General features: G+C 40.9%; 1 protein-coding gene across 2 annotated transcripts in view; it reads right to left on the reverse strand.

The window, feature by feature from the left end:
• LCP2 (lymphocyte cytosolic protein 2) overlaps window positions 1–22,932 on the reverse strand; it is a 460,964-nt gene that overhangs the window by 191,122 nt on the left and 246,910 nt on the right. For both annotated transcript variants that reach the window (XM_073620738.1, XM_073620739.1), the window contains one exon: window positions 4,980–5,060. In XM_073620738.1, coding sequence (XP_073476839.1) covers window positions 4,980–5,060 — 81 coding nt within the window. The remainder of the gene's footprint in view (window positions 1–4,979; window positions 5,061–22,932) is intronic.

Consider the following 22,932-nt stretch of genomic DNA (forward strand, 5'->3'; position numbering starts at 1 on the left):
CTCATGAACAAGTTGGCAACTGAGGGGGCGTACTTGGCCCCCATTGCTACCCCTCTCTTTTGCCTATAAAACTGCTTGTCATACCAGAAAAAGTTATGACTCATGGCCAAATCTAAAGCATGAACCAAAAAATCTTTTTGTTTGTTTTTCATCTTCGTACTATTTAGGGCCCATACCACAGCTTCAACAGCATGTTCCTATTGGATATTGGTATATAGAGAATTGACATCAATGCTGGCCAGTATGTCACCTTCATTAACCTCTACTTATTGTAACAATTCCATGAGGTTCCTACTATCTTTAAGATATGCAGGACAACTCTGAGCCAACACCTGCAAGAAATTGTCCAAGTATTCGCCAATTCTGGTAAACAAAGAATCCACCCCACTCAAAATAGGTCTCCCTGGTGGTTTGAGTGGGTTCTTGTGGATATTTGGTAGTTGGTAAATAACTCGCTGGGAATCGGGCTCCAGATATCTAGCTTCCTTTTTGTTAACAATACCTTCATCTCGGGCACTTTTAACCAGATGTTTCAGATTGGCTTTGAATTTATTGGTAGGATTACCGCCCAATTTTTCATATGTATCAGCATTAAGGACAAGTCTGTTGAGTTCCATTAATTAGTCAGATTTGTTAAGGATAACTAAACCTCCCCCCTTTGTCAGCACTTCTAATGATGAACTGCTTTTTTTTCTAAAGATTTAATACCCCTTTCAATATCAGTTTTACGCCTACTAGGTTTAATGACTAAACCTTCCAAGTCACGTTGGATCACGGATTTAAAAACCTCAGAAAAATGACTATTGGGATTTCTAGGATTGAAGACCAATCTGTTTCTTAAATTCGTATGATGATATTCGGAAATTTCTTGTCCTGATTGAGGTGTAATTTTACTAAAATGTTTCTTAATATTTAATTTCCTCATGAATTTTTGAAAATCAATAAAAATATCAAATCTATTCAAATTCCTATCTGGAGCATATTTAAGGCCCAATTCTAAAACTTTCAACTCATCCTGAGTGAAAGTGACATTGCTTAAATTAAAAATACCCTTCATTAAGTCTCTCATTTTCTTTTTCCTTTTGCCTCCTCTGCAGCCTCTCCGTTTGCCAAGCCTTGACCCTCCACATATTGTCAGGGGGGTGCCACGGGGTACCAAGGTTTCCATTCCTCTCCCCATTCATCTGAGGCCTCTCCCCTTCCCTCTGGGATGATTGAATCCTCTCCCCCTCCACAGGGGACCACCATATCACCTTTTCTGAAAATCCCCCCTATAATTGGAACCAGGGTGTCCTCTCTGTGCTCTCAGAGGTGGATCTCCCCTGGATCGTGGTGGGGCCCAACCTGGACTGTTCCATCCACGGTTATTGCCATAGTCCTGCTGATGGTAACCACGACTATAGTCATAATCCTGCTGGTGACAACCATCAGAAGCATAGTAATCATCCTGTTGCAAGGGTTCATACCTATTGTGTATAGGAACTCCATAGGTATTGGTATCAGCCTGGGATCTCCCACAGTTTGGGCCCTGTTGGGATACCTGTGGGGTGGGACCATTAGTGTTGGATGAGATGTAAGGTGTGGCAGAAATGGTATCTTGATCATCCAAGGCTGTAACCTCTTCAGTCTATACAACATACGCTACTTGTACACCTTATTGGCTTTGCAATCATTAGTATTTCTCACATATTTTTTCATCTTTTTCTTCTGGGTGTCTTTGTCAATTTTACTGACAAAATCCTGTAGATATTTCATTTTTTCTTTAAACTCAGCTGAGCCCTCTAAAGGCGCTAATTTGGCTTTGATCGCATTAATATTGGCCTCTATATTCTTTAATTTCTTTTCTTTCCATAAAATTAACAGTTCTAATAATTTCTTTTCAGCATGATTGAAAAAGGAAAACCAGGTGTCATCTAATTCCTTACCAATCATGCCGTCATTGGGAGCTACATCCCACCTTAGGAACTCAACAGACTCAACAGACTTGTCCATGATGCTGATATATGTGAAAAATTGGGGGGTAATCCTACCAATAAATTCAAAGCCAAGCTGAGACGTCCAGTTAAAAGTGCCCAAGATGAAGGTTTTGTAACAAAAAGGAAGCTAGATATCTGGTGCCCAATGCCCAGCGAGTACCAGTTATTTACCAACTACCAAAGATCCACAAGAACCCACTCAAACCACCAGAGAGACCTATTTTGAGTGGGGTGGATTCTTTGTTTACCAGAATTGGCGAATACTTAGACAGTTTCTTGCGAAGCGTTGGCTCAGAGTTGTACTGCAATTCTAATACATAGTAGGAACCTCATGGAATTGTTACAACAAGTAGAGGTTAATGAAGGTGACATACTGGCCAGCATTGATGTCAATTCTCTATATACCAATATCCAACAGAAACATGCTGTTGAAGCTGTGGTATGGGCCTTAAATAGTACGAAGATGAAAAACAAACAAAAAGATTTTTTGGTTCATGCTTTAGATTTGGCCATGAGTCTGGCATGACAAGCAGTTTTATAGGCAAAAGAGAGGGGTAGCAATGGGGGCTAAGTATGCCCCCTCAGTTGCCAACTTGTTCATGAGTTACTGGGAAAAAGATGCCATCTTTAGTAGTGATTTCCCTCAGCTTATGTTTTACAAGCGTTATATTGATGACATCATTATTGTTTAGGCAGGATCAAATTAGTCATTTTTACGTTTTAGATTTGGTATCTCCTTCTCATCAACTTCTGACAATCAAAGAATACATTTTTTGGATTTAGTCATCTTCAAAGAGAACCATCAACTGTCCACTAAAACCTATTTTAAGGAAGTGGACAGAAATGGCTACTTTCTGCTAGGAAGCTGTCACCACCCCCGATGGCTTAGCACAATTCCTAAAAGCCAATTCCTGAGGGTTAGGCGGAATTGTGCCAGAATCAAGGATTTCAACCTACAGGCTAAGGTTTTGTTTGGCCGTTTTTTGGAAAAAGATACTCCCCTTGTGAGTTAAATAAGACTTTGGCAGTTGTAAGAGGCACTGATAGAGACAATCTGTTTAAGAAACAAGTGGTCGATGATGGAGACTTTGGCATCTCATTTATGATGGGTTTCACCTGTCAGTACAAACAGGTGGAAAAAATAATTTGTAAATATTGGCACTTTCTGTTGAAGGATAATGATCTCACTAAGGTGCTACCAAACAAACCAGAGTTTATCTACACCAAACCCCCCACTTTATGTTTGAGATTAGCACCCAACGTTGTTGATCCGCCTAAGAAAACATGTACCTTTTTGGATAAGGTGGGTTTTTTTAGTTGTGGGAGGTGTGTGATATGTAAAACATCCAAACATAGGGTAAGGAAAACTACGGGTTTCACTTCACACACCTCAGGTGAGTCTTTTAAAATCAACAAGTTCATCACGTGTGGTACGACCCATGTCTCTTACCTCTTGTCCTGCCCCTGTGGTCATCATAGTTTATCCAATCATTTTAAGTTGGTCCACGGTAAGGACCCAAGTATGCTTACCTTCTGTGGTATTGACAGAATTGAAGGACATTGGAGAGGGGGTAATCTTAAAAGAGCCATTTCTTGCAATGAGACTCAGTGGATCCATCGTTTAATGGACTATGAGCCCTCAGGGGTTGAACATCGAACTAGACCTTAACGCTTTCTTGTCCAGTTTTTAGTATGGGAGGTTTAGTGCTGTTGTCCTGTTAGGGGTTATTTTTAGTTTTAATATTTACTTTATCGTTTTTCACTTTTTGGTATTCATTTATTTTTACTTTTATTTTTATCTTTTTTTTCCAACCAGGTCCATGGCGACCTTGTCTCTCCTATGGACCATGCTCCATCCATGGTAGTGACAGTTTTTATCTAACCAACAAGATGGCCACAATGCCATTCTGGTTTTCAGTAGGGGAGTTTCCCTCTCTCTCTCAGTATTTAAAGACAGCTCTATCAGTGGGAAATGAGGTCCTTGATGACGCCCTGAGGGAGGGCGAAATGCATTGACATAATTTCCTGGTTTGACGTCACTTCCGGTCTGTGGAACGCACGCGGCTTCCTGTATCTGCATCTCTATATCCATGCCTGTTTTTAACCGTCTTTTTGTAAGTACTGATCCCTATGTGCATTGAATCAACTTTTATAACAGTATTTTCTCTATTAGTCCGTCCTCTTTTCTGGGTGCCTGTATATCCTGTTGAGAGCCTCCTACTGGAATCTATCATCTAATGTTTACACCGATCCACCATCTGATGTTTTGACACCAATCCACGTGTATGGGATACCATTTACGTGCCTGAAGTGACCCCTGGACTGCAAAGCTGGGGGTCATCCTGTTCTGGTGAGTGGGGATGCAAAAGGGGGTGTCCCTGTACACCTGAAAGTTTGTGAAGCATTTTTTGCACCTACTTCATTGTGGACTAACACTTCAGTTGCATTTATTTGGATTTTCTTTTGGACTTTTTTGTTGATTTCACTTATACTGTGTGTTGCGAGCACTGTATTTTTTAGCCACATTTATCCAAGTGATTAGCACCTTGTCTACAAGTGCATTTCATTATCACTTAGTTGTTTCTATCAGCGCAAGTTTATATTTAGTAATATATTTTCAAATAATATCCAATGACATGCAAGGAAAACAAGCAGCATTTTTGCTTGTACATGATTGGATGATGGCAGTCAGCAGAGCTTTCCCTCATTTACTAAGTTCTGGAGTAAATTCCCTTGCAAAGAGCACAGCCTTTTTGCCTTTATAAATCAGCGGTAATGTCATTATTCACTATTTTTCCCGTTATCATCTCTAAAGCTATCTGGTAAGTAAAAAAATGGTAAATGGCGTTTACCATGCTTATTACTATTTGGTTGTTGCCCTTTTTTCTCCACTTTTCTTTGTTGCATAATAATTACTTTTGTCCTTGAGCATATCAAGACAAAAATACTATATATATTAATAATCAACTAACTTCAGACATTTAACACAATTCTTGTACTGACCTGAAACAATACTAGATGTTCCTGTGTTTGGTTGTAATACCATTTTTGGCTTTTTTGTTCTGTCGATGCTTGGAGCAAATGCTATAACAAATTGCACAGTTAAAACACACATTAGTTTTGTTGACCTATTACTGTGACCTTTAAAGTAAGAAAGAAAAACTGAAATGCCAAATTTAACAAACAAAAAGCTATTTCAGGTAACAAGTTAAATCAGTGCACTGGTTCAAGATTAGCTCCACCAAATTTAAAACCTTGTTCATAATAAACATATACTCTTCCTAATTCGCTACTGTACACCTTTATAGCTCCATCTCACAAAGCAAGTCTATTAACTATATGTTTAGTTTCCCTATAAAGTACGTGCATTAGAAATATATTAGCTTTTTTTTTTTAAGTAATAGTGCACCAGTGAGTCAATTTATGAGAGCGATGCTCTGGATCTCAGTGCTCGCTGACGCTCCATAGGAGAACAAGTGTTGTTGATTGTAGCACAGTACCTGTAAATGTGCAGACAGCATGTGGGACCACCAATAAAATCAGGACTGTTGCTCTCACCAAGTGGGACAGGCAGCTAGTCATAGGACTGAAATACTATTACTATAAAAATGAACGGTTTATTTTTTATGTAGCCTTAATTTATACGAAAGAAAAATATAGGACTACACTTTTACATTAATAAAAACACTGCAATAATACCTCAAGTATAGGCTTAATGAATATAAAATCCTTTCTTTTATGGATAAGTGTAACAAGCCCCTTGCTCGCTCGGTTCCACTCTCCCGACACTCCTCTGCTGCTATAGAATCAGATTGCAGATCGCAACATCTGATTGCTCGGTCATCCAATGCTCCGGGATTAGAACTACAGCTATGTGCCGTTCTAACCCAGTTGTGATAGCTCAGAACAAACACCAGGCAGGCTGTATGTAAGTTCAACCAGGAACCTCTCTTTATTGACAGGAATACAGTCTTATTTATACAATAAAAGAGGAGGTGCAGACCTCCTGCTCATATTACTCTAACAATACAGCTGTAACCTAATTAACCTAATTAACATGAGCTAATTAACTAATCCCTTTAGACAGCCTAGATGACTCAGACATGACCTTTAGGCCAGACTGGCCGTCTTTTAGTTCAGAAAATCCAATCAATATTATCACAATCAACATAGACTCTTCTTCACACAATAGCAGAGTTAATTAACACAAACAACAATGGGGATCTAATGACTCTTAGATCCTATACTAGAGACTTATTTACAATACACATTTTAGCAGACAACAGACAGACAGGTGTTGGAGTATACATCAGCATCTCCTAACAGTATCTGTCCCAGCATTATGAATCAGCCACTATTTCTAATATGGCAAATCCAGGGTCCCCAGAGTCTGTGTGTCCTGGGGGACCAGGACCCGAATCCACAGTAATACCGCCTCAAGGGTCCCCAGGCATACAGCTCACAAAGAGCACCATTCCCCCAAATGCTAGGGCCCACGATCGATCGGCAAGAGGCTAGCATACAGTCCCCTCCAAAACTCTCTCTCCCGGCTAGGTCTGTCACAAAAAGCACCTTAAAAAATAACAGAAAATGCAGGGTAAAATATTATTTAAATATATCCTCACTGTGCAGCTTTAACTAAAGTTAAGCAATTCTCTTGCTATAGGTATAGGGTCTTAGATTGTAAGCTCTAATGAGCACTGAGCAGGGCCCTCTGATTCCTTCTGTATTGAATTGTATTGTAAATATACTGTCTGCCCTGTTGTTGTAAAGCGCTGCGCAAACTGTTAGCGCTATATAAATCCTGTATAATAATAATAGGTGTTGGATTTGTATACAGTGGGGCAAAAAAGTATTTAGTCAGCCACCAATTGTGCAAGTTCTCCCACTTAAAAAGATGAGAGAGGCCTGTACTTGTCATCATAGGTATACCTCAACTATGAGAGACAAAATGTGGAAACAAATCCAGACAATCACATTGTCTGATTTTTGAAAGAAATTATTAGCAAATTATGGTGGAAAATAAGTATTTGGTCAATATCAAAATTCATCTCAATACTTTGTTATATCTCCTTTGTTGGCAATGACAGAGGTCAAATGTTTTCTGTAAGTCTTCACAAGGTTGTCACACACTGTTGCTGGTATGTTGGCCCATTCCTCCATGCAGATCTCCTCTAGAGCAGTGATGTTTTGGGGCTGTTGCTGGGCAACACAGACTTTCAACTCCCTCCAAAGGTTTTCTATGGGGTTGAGATCTGGAGACTGGCTAGGCCACTCCAGGACCTTGAAATGCTTATTACGAAACCACTCCTTCATTGCCCGGGTGTTGTGTTTGGGATCATTGTCATGCTGAAGGACCCAGCCACGTTTCATCTTCAATGCCCTTGCTGATGGGAGGAGGTTTGCACTCAAAATCTCATGATACATGGCCCCATTCATTCTTTCATGTACACGGATCAGTCGTCCTGTTCCCTTTGCAGAGAAACAGTCCCAAAGTATGATGTTGCTACCCCCATGTTTCACAGTAGGTATGGTGTTCTTTGGTTGCAACTCAGCATTCTCTCTCCTCCAAACACGACGAGTTGTGTTTCTACCAAACAATTCTACTTTGGTTTCATCTGATCATATGACATTCTCCCAGTCCTCTTCTGGATCATCCAAATGCTCTCTAGCAAACCTCAGATGGGCCCGGACATGTACTGGCTTAAGCAGGGGGACACATCTGGCACTGCAGGATCTGAGTCCCTGGTGGCGTAGTGTGTTACTGATGGTAGCCTTTGTTACGTTGGTCCCAGCTCTCTGCAGGTCATTCACTAGGTCCCCCTGTGTGGTTCTGGGATTTTTGCTCACCGTTCTTGTGATCATTTTGACCCCACAGGGTGAGATCTTGCATGGAGCCCCAGATCGAGGGAGATTATCAGTGGTCTTGTATGTCTTCCATTTTCTAATTATTGCTCCAACAGTTGATTTCTTCACACCAAGCTGCTTGCTTATTGCAGATTCAGTCTTCCCAGCCTGGTGCAGGTCTACAATTTTGTTTCTGGTGTCCTTCGACAGCTTTTTGGTCTTCACCATAGTGGAATTTGGAGTGTGACTGTTTGAGGTTGTGGACAGGTGTCTTTTATACTGAAAACAAGTTCAAACAGGTGCCATTAATACAGGTAATGAGTGGAGGACAGAGGAGCCTCTTAAAGAAGAAGATACAGGTCTGTAAAAGACCAAATACTTATTTTCCACCATGAAATAAAAATAAAAAGTTGCGCCAACTCATAAAAAATATATATAGTGAAGCAGCCAACACAACAACCTGACTATTGTGAATGTATGAAGTAATAAAGTGTGGCGCTAAGAAATAGTGTTGTTGATAAAATAACAGTGGTATCTAAAGGAAAGGTACCCAACCCTAAAGTGTGTACCGAATGAACTAGTGATAGTTATATGGCATGTGTAGAGAGAAAATAAAAGTCTCTTCATAGAACACCATAAAAACAAATAAACAACAATAAAAAATTGGATGAACAGATATGAAAACACATACAAACGGTGAGGAACATATCCATAACCAATATATCAATTATGTATAAATTATATATATATATATATATATATATATATATATATATATATATATATATGAAGTAACACATTCCAAAAGTGACTCAAAGATCAAACACAATGAGTTTATAAAAAATACCACAGTGTAATGTGCATTAGCCCAAAATTGTCGTGTTCATCAGGACAAAGTCAGGGTGTGAAGCCATGGGTCCATTGGAGTAGTGAGTATGTGCAAATGCTAAAAGTCTGTCACTAGCCAATGGAGTGGTCTCAGTTGACTCTGTGACAGCCTGGGTGCAAACAGTCCTCATATAGGGTAAATGGGAACTGTTGATAGTGTCCTTACATATAAATGGATTCTTCTCTTGGTATGGTGGTATTAACCCAAAGGAATAAGCAAAAAATGCCCTTACCAGACAAGGTGGACTCACAGGCCCACAGGCGCCACACTTTATTATTTTCCACCAAAATTTGCAAATAAATTCTTTCAAAAATCAGACAATGTGATTGTCTGGATTTGTTTCCACATTTTGTCTCTCATAGTTGAGGTATACCTATGATGACAATTACAGGCCTCTCTCATCTTTTTAAGTGGGAGAACTTGCACAATTGGTGGCTGGCTAAATACTTGTTTGCCCCACTGTACGTGTAAGCCATTTACTTACCTCATGAAGCCTGACTGGAAAACTAGGACATTGCTAAGGACATAGCTAAGGATGTTAACAAGAGATGCCTAGCTGTTAATGTTGAACTTCGCCATCACTGCAGCCAGCATTTTCTTTGATTCAAACCCTCTCACATGTGCTTTCCCCTGATGCAGTAGCTGTGAGTTCAGCTTTTGACAGCTGACTCCTGTGATGGTGAAGGTGAACAGTAACAGCTAGGCATCATTGTCCTTAGCAACATCCTGGGAGTGTTCTAGTCAGGCTTCATAAGGTACGTACTGTAAATGGCCTATGTGACAGACCCCGGTACTCAAGAAGAGTATGTCCATCGTATAAGCTTCCCTTTCCCCGGTACCAGCACTCTTCATGATCCCTTAGCCCACCCATTCACTAACCATAACTCAGCATAGGGTGGTAGAAAACATAAGGCTATTTATTGAAACACAGACACAAAGAGATATACCCTCTGGGACAATCCCCCCTTCTTTGCATAATGACATAGGGCGGGGTAAATTGTACTTCAGTAACATGAGACACAGGCATATTCAAACTTTCAACAAATAATTCAATCAGTAACTGGGCACGTAGACAGTGATATAATTAGCAATAACAATGTGAGAGACATGCTTAGCAGAAAAACACATAACAAACCCCACCCCACCTCAAACTATCTGCAACAGTCTTTTTTTTTTTTTTTTTTTTTTTGCCACTCAGCTTACTTTAATTAGTGAGACAACCATCAACTTTTCCATTCATGTACGTCTCTCTTTTCCTTCACATCACTGTGGCTAATTTTCATATCAACTATAAAATTTGAATTAAACTAGGAAGGGGTAGGAACAATACAGATCTCCCATAATGTAGCATTCTTCCTGTCTCAATATAGCCCCCTCCCTTCTTTCTCTTTACCCTCCCTTGTATATAAAGACCAAGAGAAAGGAAAGAAAGAGATAAATTAGAAACAATAAAAGAAAAGCTATACAAAAAAACAAAAACAACCTTTGTTCTATTATCTCAATAACACTTTTCCCTTAATAGTATACACCATTTCATCTCCCCCCCCCCGGTCCCCCCTCCCCCCTCCCTTATTCCCCTGGTGTACATCCTCTTCCCATATATAACTCTACTGATACCTAATTTTCTCAGCGTAACTCCATGTTTTTTTAAACTCTCTCCAACTCTTCCATTTATCTTTCCTTCCCTCACCCCCTTCTTCCTTGCTACCATAAAACCTCTCCATGGTGTAGGTTTCCTCCACGGCATTAATCCACTCCCAAATCTGTGGGGATTCTTTTTCTCTCCAATTTTTGGGTATTCGTTTTTTTGCTGCATTAATTAAATGAGGCACCAACGAGGCTTTATATTGTTTCTCACTTTCCTTAATGCCGTGGAAGAGCACCGACCATGGTTCTTTTTTCACCTCCTTGCCCGTAATTTTTTGGACCATACTCAAAACTTTTTCCCAATATTTTTGAATCTTCGGACATTTCCACCATATGTGTGCCATAGTACCTATTTCCCCACATCCTCTCCAGCATTCTGCCGATGATTCTTTTTGGAATTTACTGGCCCTCTCTGGTGTTATATACCACCTCACTAAACACTTATAATTCATTTCGGTTGTTTTAACATCTATCGCCGAGCTGTGGGTAAGGTTCATAATCTTTTTTATCGTGTTAAGTTCAACCAGTGTCCCCAAATCCTTTTCCCATTGTTTGATATAACTGGGCTTCTCTATTTCGTCTTCATCTAGTAATAATTTATATAATTTTGATATGGTGTTTTTTGTGTTTTCTAACGTGCATAGTTTTTCCAATCCCGTCAACTCTTCTCCTGATCTTATAGGTTGTGGTAGTTTTCTAATAAATCTTTCTAACTGTGCATACCGCCATCCATTCATCACCCATGTTTCTGTATCCTGTTGTAACTCATGCATTGTTTTAATTTTCCCCTTTTTCATTATCTCTCTTAATTCCACCTTATCTTTCTTTATCCATTTCCCCCCTATACTTACTTTCCCCGGTGCAAAGAACTCATTATCATTTACTCTTATAAGTGGTGAGTTATAAGTCTTATTTAACTGTTTGTAAGTTCTATCCCACATCTTAATTACCACCCGTGTTAACCCATGTGTATTTTCATCTATCGTTCTGTGTTGGGGGGGATTCCAAATAATTGCTCCTAGCTGTGCCTTACTATAAAATTTTTCCAGATTTACCCATCTTTTTTCTTGATTATCCCTTACCCATTCTATCGCTCGTGACAAGATTATTGCGTTATAATATGTTACAATATCCGGAGCCGCCAAACCCCCATTCTTTTTTCCTTTTCTTAGCGTCTTTATAGATACCCTCGGTTTTTTATTTTTCCAGATTACATTTGTTAGTATTGTTTTTAGTTTTCTGAGGTAATATGTTGGTAAGTCTATAGGTAACATTTGGAATTTATAAGTAATTTTTGGAAGCAGGGTCATTTTTATGGCGTTTATCCGGCCTATCCAAGAAATTGGTCTAATTTGTATTTTTTTTCCCTCTTTTCTGATTTCATCCAGTAGGGGGATGTAGTTCCCTTTATAGATTTTATCCAGGGAGTTAGCTAGTTTTACGCCCAAGTATTTTATTTCTTTTTTCCATATAAATTGAAATTTCTTCCTCAAATTTTCCTCATCTGCTTTTCTTAGGTTTATGTTTAGGATTTCAGATTTTCCCATATTTATCTTAAAATTTGAGAGCTCTCCATATTGTTCTATCGTTCCGATTAATTTTGGCAGGGTACTTTCTGGTTTAATTATATAGAAGAGTACATCATCGGCAAATGCCGATACCTTGTGCTCTTCATTGCCCACTTTTGGTCCTTTAATATCGGGGTCATTTCTTAATGTTGCAAGAAGGGGCTCTAATGAAAGGATGAAAAGAAGTGGAGACAGGGGGCACCCTTGTCTTGTCCCTCTCCTCATTACAAAAGTTTCTGAGAGTACCCCGTTGATGCTGATTGCTGCTCTCGGTTGTCTATACAATATTTTTATTCTTTCCAACATCCTTGGGCCTACTCCCATTTTTTCTAATGTTTGGAACATGAACCCCCAGTCTACTCTGTCAAACGCCTTTTCAGCGTCGCAGGACAAGAGTAGACCGGGGGCCCCGTCCTCTTTTATTTTTTGTAGAAGGAGTAGTGTTCGCACCCCATGGTCCTTTCCCTCTCTTCCAGCCACAAACCCTGTTTGGTCAGGATGGACCAATGAATTCATTAGCCCCTTCATCCTTTTTGCCAATATTTTTGCATAGATCTTTGTATCTGTATTTAATAGTGATATGGGTCTGTAGCTGGAGCAGAGGGTCGTATCTTTTCCTTCCTTTGGGATCACCGTGATCAGGGCCGTTTGTGCCTCTCTACTCAGTTTACAATCTTTTCCTAACACATTCATATACTGACACATCTTCGGTATTAAGATATCCTTAAATTTTTTGTAGTAGATTGCAGTAAATCCGTCTGGCCCTGGACTTTTTCCTTGTGCTGCCTCTAGTATTGCTTCCTTTACTTCTTCTTCCGAAATTGCTTCCTCCAGGGCTTCTCTATCTCTCTCCTGAATCTCGGGTATCCCTGCACTCTTTAAAAATTCCCTTATCTTTTTTTTTTTCTTTGACCTTTCTTGCTCCCCCTTATGTTCTCCTGCATACAACTCTTTGTAATAGTTTCTAAATACCTCTCCTATTTCTTTTGTTTCATAAACCATTGAGCCCTGCTTAGTCTGTATCCTGCCTATGAAATTACGAGTTTTTTTTTTCTTTAGCATTCTGGCCAGATGTTTCCCTGTTTTATCCCCCCACTGATATCTCTCTTTCTCAATTAGAAAGTAGTTTTCTTTTGTTTTCTGCTCTACCAGTCTTTTCAATTCATCTCTTTTATCTATCAACTTTTGATATATTTCTTTATGGAGTCCTCTCATTTTTTTGTGTTCTTGTTCGATGTTAAATATTTCAGTCGTAAGATTACCCATTCTGTTGTTCCTTTCTTTTTTTTTTCTGGCTCCCTCTTTTATTAGTATTCCCCTTATGTACACTTTATGGGCCTCCCAGACCACTGCCCCCGAGACGTCTCCAGTTTCATTTATCCTAAAGTACTGTTTGAGTTCCTCTTCCACCCTTTGAATCACCCCCTCATCTGACAGCAGATCCTCATTTATTCTCCATAGGGGGGTTTTTCTCTGCGTTTGGGAGATGCGCAATTCCATTACTACAGGGGCGTGGTCCGACAGTGTGACGACGCCTATTTTTGCTTCAGTGGCCCTCTCTAGCCACCTGTGTTCCAGTAGTATGTAATCCAGTCTGGAATACGTCCGGTGTACAGGGGAGTAAAACGTATAGTCTCTTGTTCTACCATTCAAAATTCGCCATATATCCACCAGTTGGTTCTCGTGTAGTTTCTGTCTCAACCTTCTAAGTTGCACGTTATTCGTCCCCTGCACACCGGACGCACTATCCCACGTTGGTTCTAGACACACATTTAGATCCCCCATCACTATCAGACCCCCTTTCCTAAAATTTGTTAGTTTCTCCAGTGTACTTATCAGGAATTTTACTGTGTTTTTATTAGGGGCATAAATACTTGCAATAGTGCAATCCAACTCTCCTAAAGATCCCTTTATAAAAAGGAATCTTCCTTCCGTATCCTGCATTCTTCCATCTAATTTAAATTGTACTTCTTTTGCCATTCCTATTGCCACTCCTCTTGCTCTATTAGATATTGTATCTCCATAGTACCATGTCGGGAAATTTTTAGACCATAATCTGCTGTTCGATTCATATGTCAGATGAGTTTCTTGCAATGACACTATTCCTGCTCCCTGCTCTTTCAGTTCTCTTAATAAGTTGTATCTTTTAGAGGGTGAATTCAGGCCTTTAACGTTATATGTCAAAAATTTAAGAGTTGTCATGTTTGTCCCCTACCTGATAGCTACGCTTCTCTGGCTTAATTTGAGTTATATATGTTTTTTCCCTTTGCACCTTGTGTTCCCCCCCCTCCTTCCCACCCCTCACCTCTCCCCCCCCCCCTCCCGCCCCCCCCAATTCCCTCCCCCCCCACCCCCCAATTGGCCCCTCTTGGCCCCTAAAGTCATCCAGGATCTCCATCTGAGCCCTTTCTGAACCCCTTAATCAAAAGGTGGAGCTCCAGGTATTCAGCTTCTTCCCACTCCTTAGATTAGCTATTGGAGTGGGGTGGCCTGCCTATTCCATTCTTATCTTGACTTGATTTTCTTCTCTATTATTATCCCACCCCCCCCCCTCTCCCCCCGGCTGGGGACTTAGTAAGTCCCCTAATCTTCTGGTGTCCAGCCTGGTAATTCCGGAATCTGAATGTCCAGCTTTTTACAAAATTCTTCTAATTCCTCCGGGAATCATAATTTAGCAGACCTCCCTTCCTTATATCCTTTCAGACAGGCCGGGAATCCCCATGTATATTTGATGTTTTGTACTTTTATTAATTCCAATAGGGGTTTCAGCAATCTTCTTCTTGTTAGGGTTTCTTGCGCGAGGTCTGCGTAGAACTGGATTTCTACTCCCTCGACCCTAATTGGTGGTTTTCCTTTCAGATTCCTCCAAATTTCCCATTTGTCTTCATAGAACCTGAATCTAACGATGATATCCCTTGGTCTTTCTGTCCTTGCTTCCCTGGCGTAACCCACTCGGTGTATCCTTTCTATCTTTAGGCAGTCCTCCCCTTCTCTATTAATCAAGGGCCGGAGAATTGTAATGATCCATTTCTTCAGATCTTCATCCTCTTTTTCTGGGACTGAGCGAATCCTGATGTTCTTCCGTCTATTTCTGTTCTCCTGGTCTTCCAGCTTATATAGTAGCATCTTTTGATTTTTCTGTGTTTCTTTCATTTGCTGTCTTAAACTTTCAATTTCTTGCTTTTGTTTATCAGTAGTTTTTTCCATATACTCCACTCTTTCTAATAAGTGTCCCAGATCTCCTCTCAGATTTTGGATCTCCGTTTTTATCGAGTTTTCCATTTTCCAGAGCAGGTCGCTCATCTCTCCCTTGGTTAGTGTGGAGGTCCCTCCTGCTTCCCCATCAATCCCACTTACGTCCTGGTCCCCGTCTGTTGATAGATCATCTCTAGAGTGTTCTGGGGTGTCTCCTGTTTTTTTATCAGATCCCTTTTTTTTTTCTATTTTGTTTTGGCTTTGTCTACCCAACTCCATACTCCTAGGGCTTGCTCCTTGTGTCATATATTGTTTTAAGGTACTGACTGTTGGTTTATCTTTATCTTTTGGGGATTTGGGGGCATTCCCCCTAGTTACTTTCGTTGTGTTTTTATTCATTTTATCTCCCTTTTTTGGCCCCCTAGTTCGCTTCCCCAGCCTGGTTTTCTTAATTTCCCTCCACTTCCGTGAAGGGAAGCCCTAGGACTTAAAAAGTCTATTTAGAGGGGTTTTTGCAGGTAGTGGGGTAGGAAACGGACAAAAAACATGGGGGGAGGGGCAAGGAGCGGGGGAGTGGCTTGGGGGTTCCACGACTTAATTGGTTAACTCTCTCCCTTCTGGCTTTCTCCCTACCAGCATCCCCCCTTCCCCTTCCCCTTTGGGGGACTTATATGGTAAATGAAGTAGTGTCCTTGTTACTGTTATTACTAATTGTTCCTCTATTTATGCCCCTTGGTTTAAATTCTAGTGATGGGGGGTTTAACCAGGTTACCGTCCTTCTCCCGCTCCGGCTTGTCCACTTGAGTTAATCCACCCCGTTTAATTGTGGGCTATTTTTTCCTCACACATACTTGGTATATATAAGGGGTAACCCCACAATCAGAAAGAAACCTTTAATAGTCCGTGTAGTTGATTGCACGTCTCCCTTATTATTTGCACGAGCCTCCTTTTCTAGTAACATTCAAATGTTCAAACAACGATCAAAAAGCATTACCAACCGTTCAGAGCACCATTAAGGACACCAACCAATAGACAGTTGTATACTTCACTCCATTATTGTTACCTTATTTCTGCTCTTCCTTGGAATATTTCTTCCCCTCTCATAGGGTAGCAATACTTACAGTCTTTTTTAGGGTTATTTCATTCATCCGGGTGGGGGGGCATGTTGTATTCCCGGAAGGCCGGGGGGTGGAGGGTTCAGTACCTCGCCGTGCCAAAGGTCAGTCCTACGTGCGCTGTCCCCGCTGTATCAGATGATCTCCAGCATGTCTCCCGTTCCGTCTAATCGCGCAACGGCGGCTGCTATCTCTCCTCCTGCGGGGGGACGCTGCCTCTCCTCGCGCCGCCTGTATACCGACTGTCCGCGGCTTCAGCGTCTCTGCGTCCTTCTCTGATCTCGGCGGCCAGCTGACATTCCGGAGCTCCTCCCTCCGTGACGGACGTTACGTCCTCACGTCTTCTCCTCCCATCCCTGACCTATACTGGCAACAGTCTATGAGACACACTCCTACAATATTCCAGCAGTCTGAACAGGTGAAATTAATTCATCTTAATATATTTTTTGAGGGATATTGTTGATAAATATTACTGTCCCAAGTGAAGGAGCCTTTCCAACTTTCAACACAAACCACACATATAAAACCCAGGATAACAGGGGTTAAATGAAATGCTGAGTCTGGTGTGGTTGTACAGTGAGTCTGGTTAGGGCAGACTAGACTGGTCTTCTCAGTCACCCTGTGCCCCTAATAGACATAGGGTCACTTACACATAAGAGGGGCCTAGGGAGCTGAACAAGACGTTTCCCAACCTCTCTAAGGTAAGCTGGGTTCCATGGGCCCCGTGCCCAAAGTAACTCAAATAAATCAAATAAACAGATAAAACATAGACGGTGTTGTAAACACATATGCATATAGGAAAATGGTTGTGGAGCATGACCTTTTCTGGCTGCCAACTTGGTCCAACATCACAGTTTTTTTCCTTCACCTATCTGTTTTAAATCACTGAGCACAGAGGAGAATTATCTGTGAAGAGTGTGGCTCTTGTGTACATGGACATTTATTTTCCTATATGCATATGTGTTTACAACACGGTCTATGATTTATCTGTTTGATTTGTGATGTATATATATTCAGTCATCCATACTCATCATTTGTGACCAGTGGTGGGTCCATCCATTATAATGTTCCCTTGATTACTGGATTTATGGTTTTATATTAAAGTAGTTGTAAACCCTTACAGACCACTTTTACCTACAGGTAAGCCTAGATTAAGGCTTACCTGTAGATGCAAGAAATATCTCCTAAACCTACACGGTTTAGGAGACATTTGCAAAAGACAGGCACTGATGTCTACGGCGCATGCGCACTGAGCGTGCCGTTTCTAACGGCATTCGCGCCGTTAGTGGTGGCTCCGTGCGCATGCGCAGGGGTGACGTCATCACGGCTCTGGCCAATCACAGCGCCGGAGCCGCGCTACCCGGAAGGAAGATGGATGCTTCATGGAAGAGGGGACAGCAGTGACATTGCAGGCTCCTGTGTCAGGTAAGTGACACATAGTGGGCTACTATGCAATGCATAGTAGCCCATTATGCTTTACCTTTGCAGGGAAACAAAGAGGAAGTAAAACCCATCAGGGTTTACTTCCTCTTTAAGAGATGCACATTTTTTTTAGAACAGAATCCAAGTTGCATGAGGTGCACTGTGAACTTTCCAAAGTCCGTGATGATTTGGGGAGCCATGTCATCTGCTGGTGTTGGTCCACTGTGTTTTATCAAGTCCAAAGTCAGTGCAGCCCTCTAGCAGGAAATTCTGGAGCACTTCATGCTTCCCTCTGCTGACCAGCTTTATGGAGGTGCTGATTTCATTTTCCAGCAGGACTTGGCACCTGCCCAGACTGCCAAAAGTACCAATACCTGGTTTAATGATCATGGTATCACTGTACTTTATTGGCCGGCAAACTCGCCTGACCTAAACCCCATAGAGAATCTGTGGAGTATTGTCAAGAGAAAGATGAGAGACACCAGACCCAACAACGCAGACGAGCTGAAAGCCACTATCAAAAAAACCTGGGCTTCCATAACACCTCAGCAGTGCCACAGGCTGACCGCCTCCATGCCACACTGCATTGATGCAGTAATTCATGCAATAGGAGCCCTCACCAAGTATTGAGTGCATACTATACTGTATATGGACATACTTTTCAGTAAGCCAACATTTCTGCAGTAAAAATCCTTTTTTTTTATTGGTCTTATGTAATATTGAAATTTTCTGAGATACAGAATTATGGGTTTTCACTAGCTGTAAGCCATAATCATCAAAATTAAAAGAAAGAAATTCTTGAAATATATCACTCTGTGTGTAGTTTCACTTTTTGAATTGCATTATTGAAATAAATTAACTTTTTGATGATATTCTAATTTTATGAGATGCACCTGTATACACTATGATTTTAGTAATAAACTTACCTTTAATAATGGTCTTCCATTCAGGTATCACTGGCTGTTCCTGTTCCAGACAGAGTGCATTTGGTATTACTCCGCCTGTGACAGGAGTTGGCACTATGCAAGAAACATCGGCTTATGAGACTCTGCTCCACAGCCGCTTGCTTCCTCTACCACCGGCTTTATTCACAACACTGATGCTCTGGGATTGTGGGTAGGCATGCCATGATCTGGGCTTGCCAACCTGCCATCCCAGAGGAGGAGGTCTCGGGCCACATCAGAGGGCTCCACGGGCCGCTGGTTGGGCAACCGTGCCTTAAAGTGATATTAATTTTTTTTTTTTTTTTACAATCTTTATTTATCAAAACATTTTTAACAACAAATTATAAAACATGTACACATCCAAATCATGAAATAATTCTATTATTCTTTATCAGAACATTATTCAAATTTCTTTTTCCTTTTAATTAATTACACTGTTAAATCAAGGATGTGAAACCCATCATTTATGCCTACCCCCCACCCTCATTCCCTCACTAATACCCATTCATACTAGCAAACAAACAAAAAAAAAAAAAAGAAAAAGGGAGTCCCTTCCTGTTGTATTCCATTAAGTTTCTATATCGTACTCAGAAGCCTCGAAGAGGCTCTGAACTCTTCCCATCTGGCCCATATGTTTAATATTTGTTCCTTCAACCCCTCTTCTATCACCATTCTTTCCTCCAGGGCACGCATCTCCGTCATCTCACACTCCCACTCCACAACAGAAGGCGCATATGTATTTTTCCATTTTCTTGCTATAATAGTTCGTGCCGCCGTCAAAAAATATTTCAAAATTCCCTTTATGTTTTTTACCGATCCTGAAAATCATAGATAATGCTGCCACCTGTATTTCTGGATATAGCTCGGTCCCGGTCATTGCTCTATAGATCTCAAATATTTTTTGCCAGAATGGTTGGATTTCTGAGCAATAGTACCAAATATGTGACATTGTACCCTGAGCTTCATGACACCTCCAACAGATGTCCGCATTATCAGGGTTCATTTTATGTAAGTCCACGGGACATCTATACCATCTGGCTAAGATTTTATAATTTATTTCCTGATGTTTGGCGGACATTGAAAGTTTATGGGTTGTTATGATTGCCTTTTCCCATGTTTCCCTGGGAATTTCTATCCCAATCTCTAATTCCCATTTCTTGATATATGGTAACTCCTGTCCTTTATTTTCTGAAATCAAGTATTTATAAATCTTAGATAAGACTTAAAGTGATATTAAAGGCTTTTTTTTTTTAAATAGCAAACAGATTTCCTCACCTGCTCTGTGCAGTGGCTTTGCACAGAGCAGCCCCTCCCTCCTGCCGAGTGCCCCCAGAGCAAGCAGCTTGCAATGAGGGGAACCAAAGCAGGCTCATTTCCGAGCCGCAACTCTGCGTGTCCATTCACACACGGAGCCGCGGCTCGGGTCTGTCCCCTTCTCTCCTCATTGGCTCACTGGCTGTGATTGACAGCAGCAGGAGCCAAAGGCTCAGTCAATGAGGAGGAAGAGTCCCAGGGAGCCAAGGCTCTCATGCTCTTCGCTGAATCGCGATGGAGCTCAAGTATTAGGGGGGCTAGGGGGATGCTGCACTGAGAAGGTTTTTTTTTTACCTTCATGCATAAAAAGCATGAAGGTAAAATAACCTTGTGCCTTTAGAACCACTTTAAAGCTATACCCTGAGGTAACCTTAAAAATACATTTAGGACCCTTTCACATAGGAATTTAGTTAATCTGTCAGGTGGAACCTGACTGAAACACAATGTAAATCTATCGGCAAATGGATGTAAATGGATGTACGTTCAATTCAATTACATCTGCTCACATCCAAGTTCATTTATGTCAGCAGAAAAAAAAAACAGTGAAAGATTAAAGTCTTTTTCCAGTTTTGTGCACATAACTGTACAATATGTGAAGGGATGACATTTATTTACGTCTATTCCATGTATGTCTGCTTTTAGGCTCAAAACATATTTTTTTGTTTATACTTTTGTCCCATTTTGGGCTGTAATATTTGGGGGTCCAAACCACTAGTCAGTCATTTACTGTATATTTTTAAAACAAAGAGCATAAACAATAAACTCTGGTACAAAGCAAAGCCTCAGCTCACCACCAGGATAGACTTGTCCCACTACAGGGTTTTGAAGTTCCCACCTGCTTCTGAGTTCCAAAAAAGGTCCTAGCAGTTCAGTAATGTCTCAGCAGCCCACAGCACATTGGGGTTGCTTTACTAAAACTGGAGAATGCAAAATCTGGTGCAGCTGTGCAAGGTAAATAATCAGCTTCTAACTTCAGCTTCTTCAATTAACCACTTCAGCCCCGGAAGAATTTACCCCCTTCCTAACCAGAGGAATTTTTTGCGATTCGGCACTGCGTCGCTTTAACTGACAATTGAGCGGTCGTGCGACGTTTTGCCCAAACAAAATTGACGTCTTTTCCCACAAATAGAGCTTTCTTTTGGTAGTATTTAAGCGCCTCTGCGGTTTTTATTTTTTGCGCTATAAAAAAAAAGAGACAATTTTGGAAAAAAAAAAAACATTATTTTTTACTTTTAATAATATAATATAATCCCCCAAAAATATATAAAAAAACTATTTTTTTCCTCAGTTTAGGCTGATATGTATTCTTCTACATATTTTTGGTAAAAAAAAAAAAAAAAAATAATCGCAATAAGCGTATATTGATTGGTTTGCGCAAAAGTTATAGTGTCTACAAAATCAGGGATAGATTTATAGCATTTTTGTTTATTTATTTATTTTTTACTAGTAATGGCGGCAATCTACGATTTTTATTGTGACTGCGACATTATGGCGGACACATCGGAAAATTTTGACACATTTTTTGAACCACTGCCATTAATACAGCGATCAGTGCGATTAAAAATGCATTGATTACTGTAAAAATTTTATTGGCAGTGAAGATGTTAACACTAGGGGGCGGTGAAGGGGTTAACTGTGTTCCCTGGGAGGTGATTTTAACTGAAGGGGGAGGGACTAACTACAGGAAGTGACAGATCGTGGTTCCTAGCTAATAGGAACACATGATCTGTCACTCCTGTCAGAACAGGGAACGGTGTGTTTACACACACTCGTCCCTGTTCTGTGTCTCCAGCTCACGATCGCTCATGGCCGGAGGTCATCACGACCGTCGGTCATGAGCATCGGCACCCCCGCTGTGCAGCTGGCACGTGTGCGCCTGCTATCCGGACCACCCAGCAAGCCCATGTACAGTTACGTGGTTTCATGCAGGGGAGCCAGCCTGCCACAGTAAAGCTGCGGCGGCTGGTCCGAAAGCGGTTAATCTTTGACAAAAAAACCTGGAAGCTGACTGGTTTCTTTGCAGAGCTCCAGTTTTCATAAATTAACCTCATTGTGTTCAGCTCCACGCAGCACTTCATCAACACTTGCTGGCTATTTCCTGCCTTTTTTAGAGCTCTCTTGCAGGTGGACTTCTAAGTAATCAAAGCACCCCCCCCCCCCAAAAGGAACACAAACAATGGTGGCACATATTTACCATCAAGGATCAATCTCTGGCATTTTGTACAGAGCCCTTTCACATAGGCATTCAGTCGGAATTTGTCTCTGTTTTCACCCAGATCCAGCCTGAACCACAATTACAGTGCCTTGAAAAAGTATTCATATTCCTTGAAATTGTTGCAACCAAAAACGTAAATGAATTTTATTGGGATTTTATGTGATCAACACAAAGTGGCACATAATTGTGAAGTGGAAGAAAAATGAGAAATGTTTTTTTTTTTTTTTTTTACACATACAGTAAATATGTGAAAAGTGTGGCATGCATTTGTATTCAGCCCCCTTTCCTCTGATACCCCTAACTAAATCTAGTGGAACCAATTGCCTTTAGAAGTCACTTAATTAGTAAATAGAGTCCACCTGTGTGTAATTTAATCTCAGTATAAATAAAGCTGTTCTGTGAAGCCCTCAGAGGTTTGTTAGGGAACCTTAGCGGAAAAAAAACAGCATCATGGAGGCCAAGGAACACACCAGGGATAAAGTTGTGGAGTAGTTTAAAGCAGGCTTAGGTTATAATAAAATATCCCAAGCTTTGAACATCTCACGGAGCGCTGTTCAATCCATCATCCAAAAATGGAAAGAGTATGGCACAACTGCAAACCTACCAAGACATGGCCATCCACCTAAACTGGACGCATTAATCAGAGAAGCAGCCAAGAGGCCTGTGATAACTCTGGAGGAGCTGCAGAGATTCACAGCTCAGGTGGGAGAATCTGTCCACAGGACAACTAGTAGTCGTGCACTCCACAAATCTGGCCTTTATGGAAGAGTGGCAAGAAGAAAGCCATTGTTGAAAGAAAG

This window comes from Aquarana catesbeiana, linkage group LG03 (assembly GCF_042186555.1).
Source record: "Aquarana catesbeiana isolate 2022-GZ linkage group LG03, ASM4218655v1, whole genome shotgun sequence".
NCBI lineage: Eukaryota > Metazoa > Chordata > Amphibia > Anura > Ranidae > Aquarana > Aquarana catesbeiana.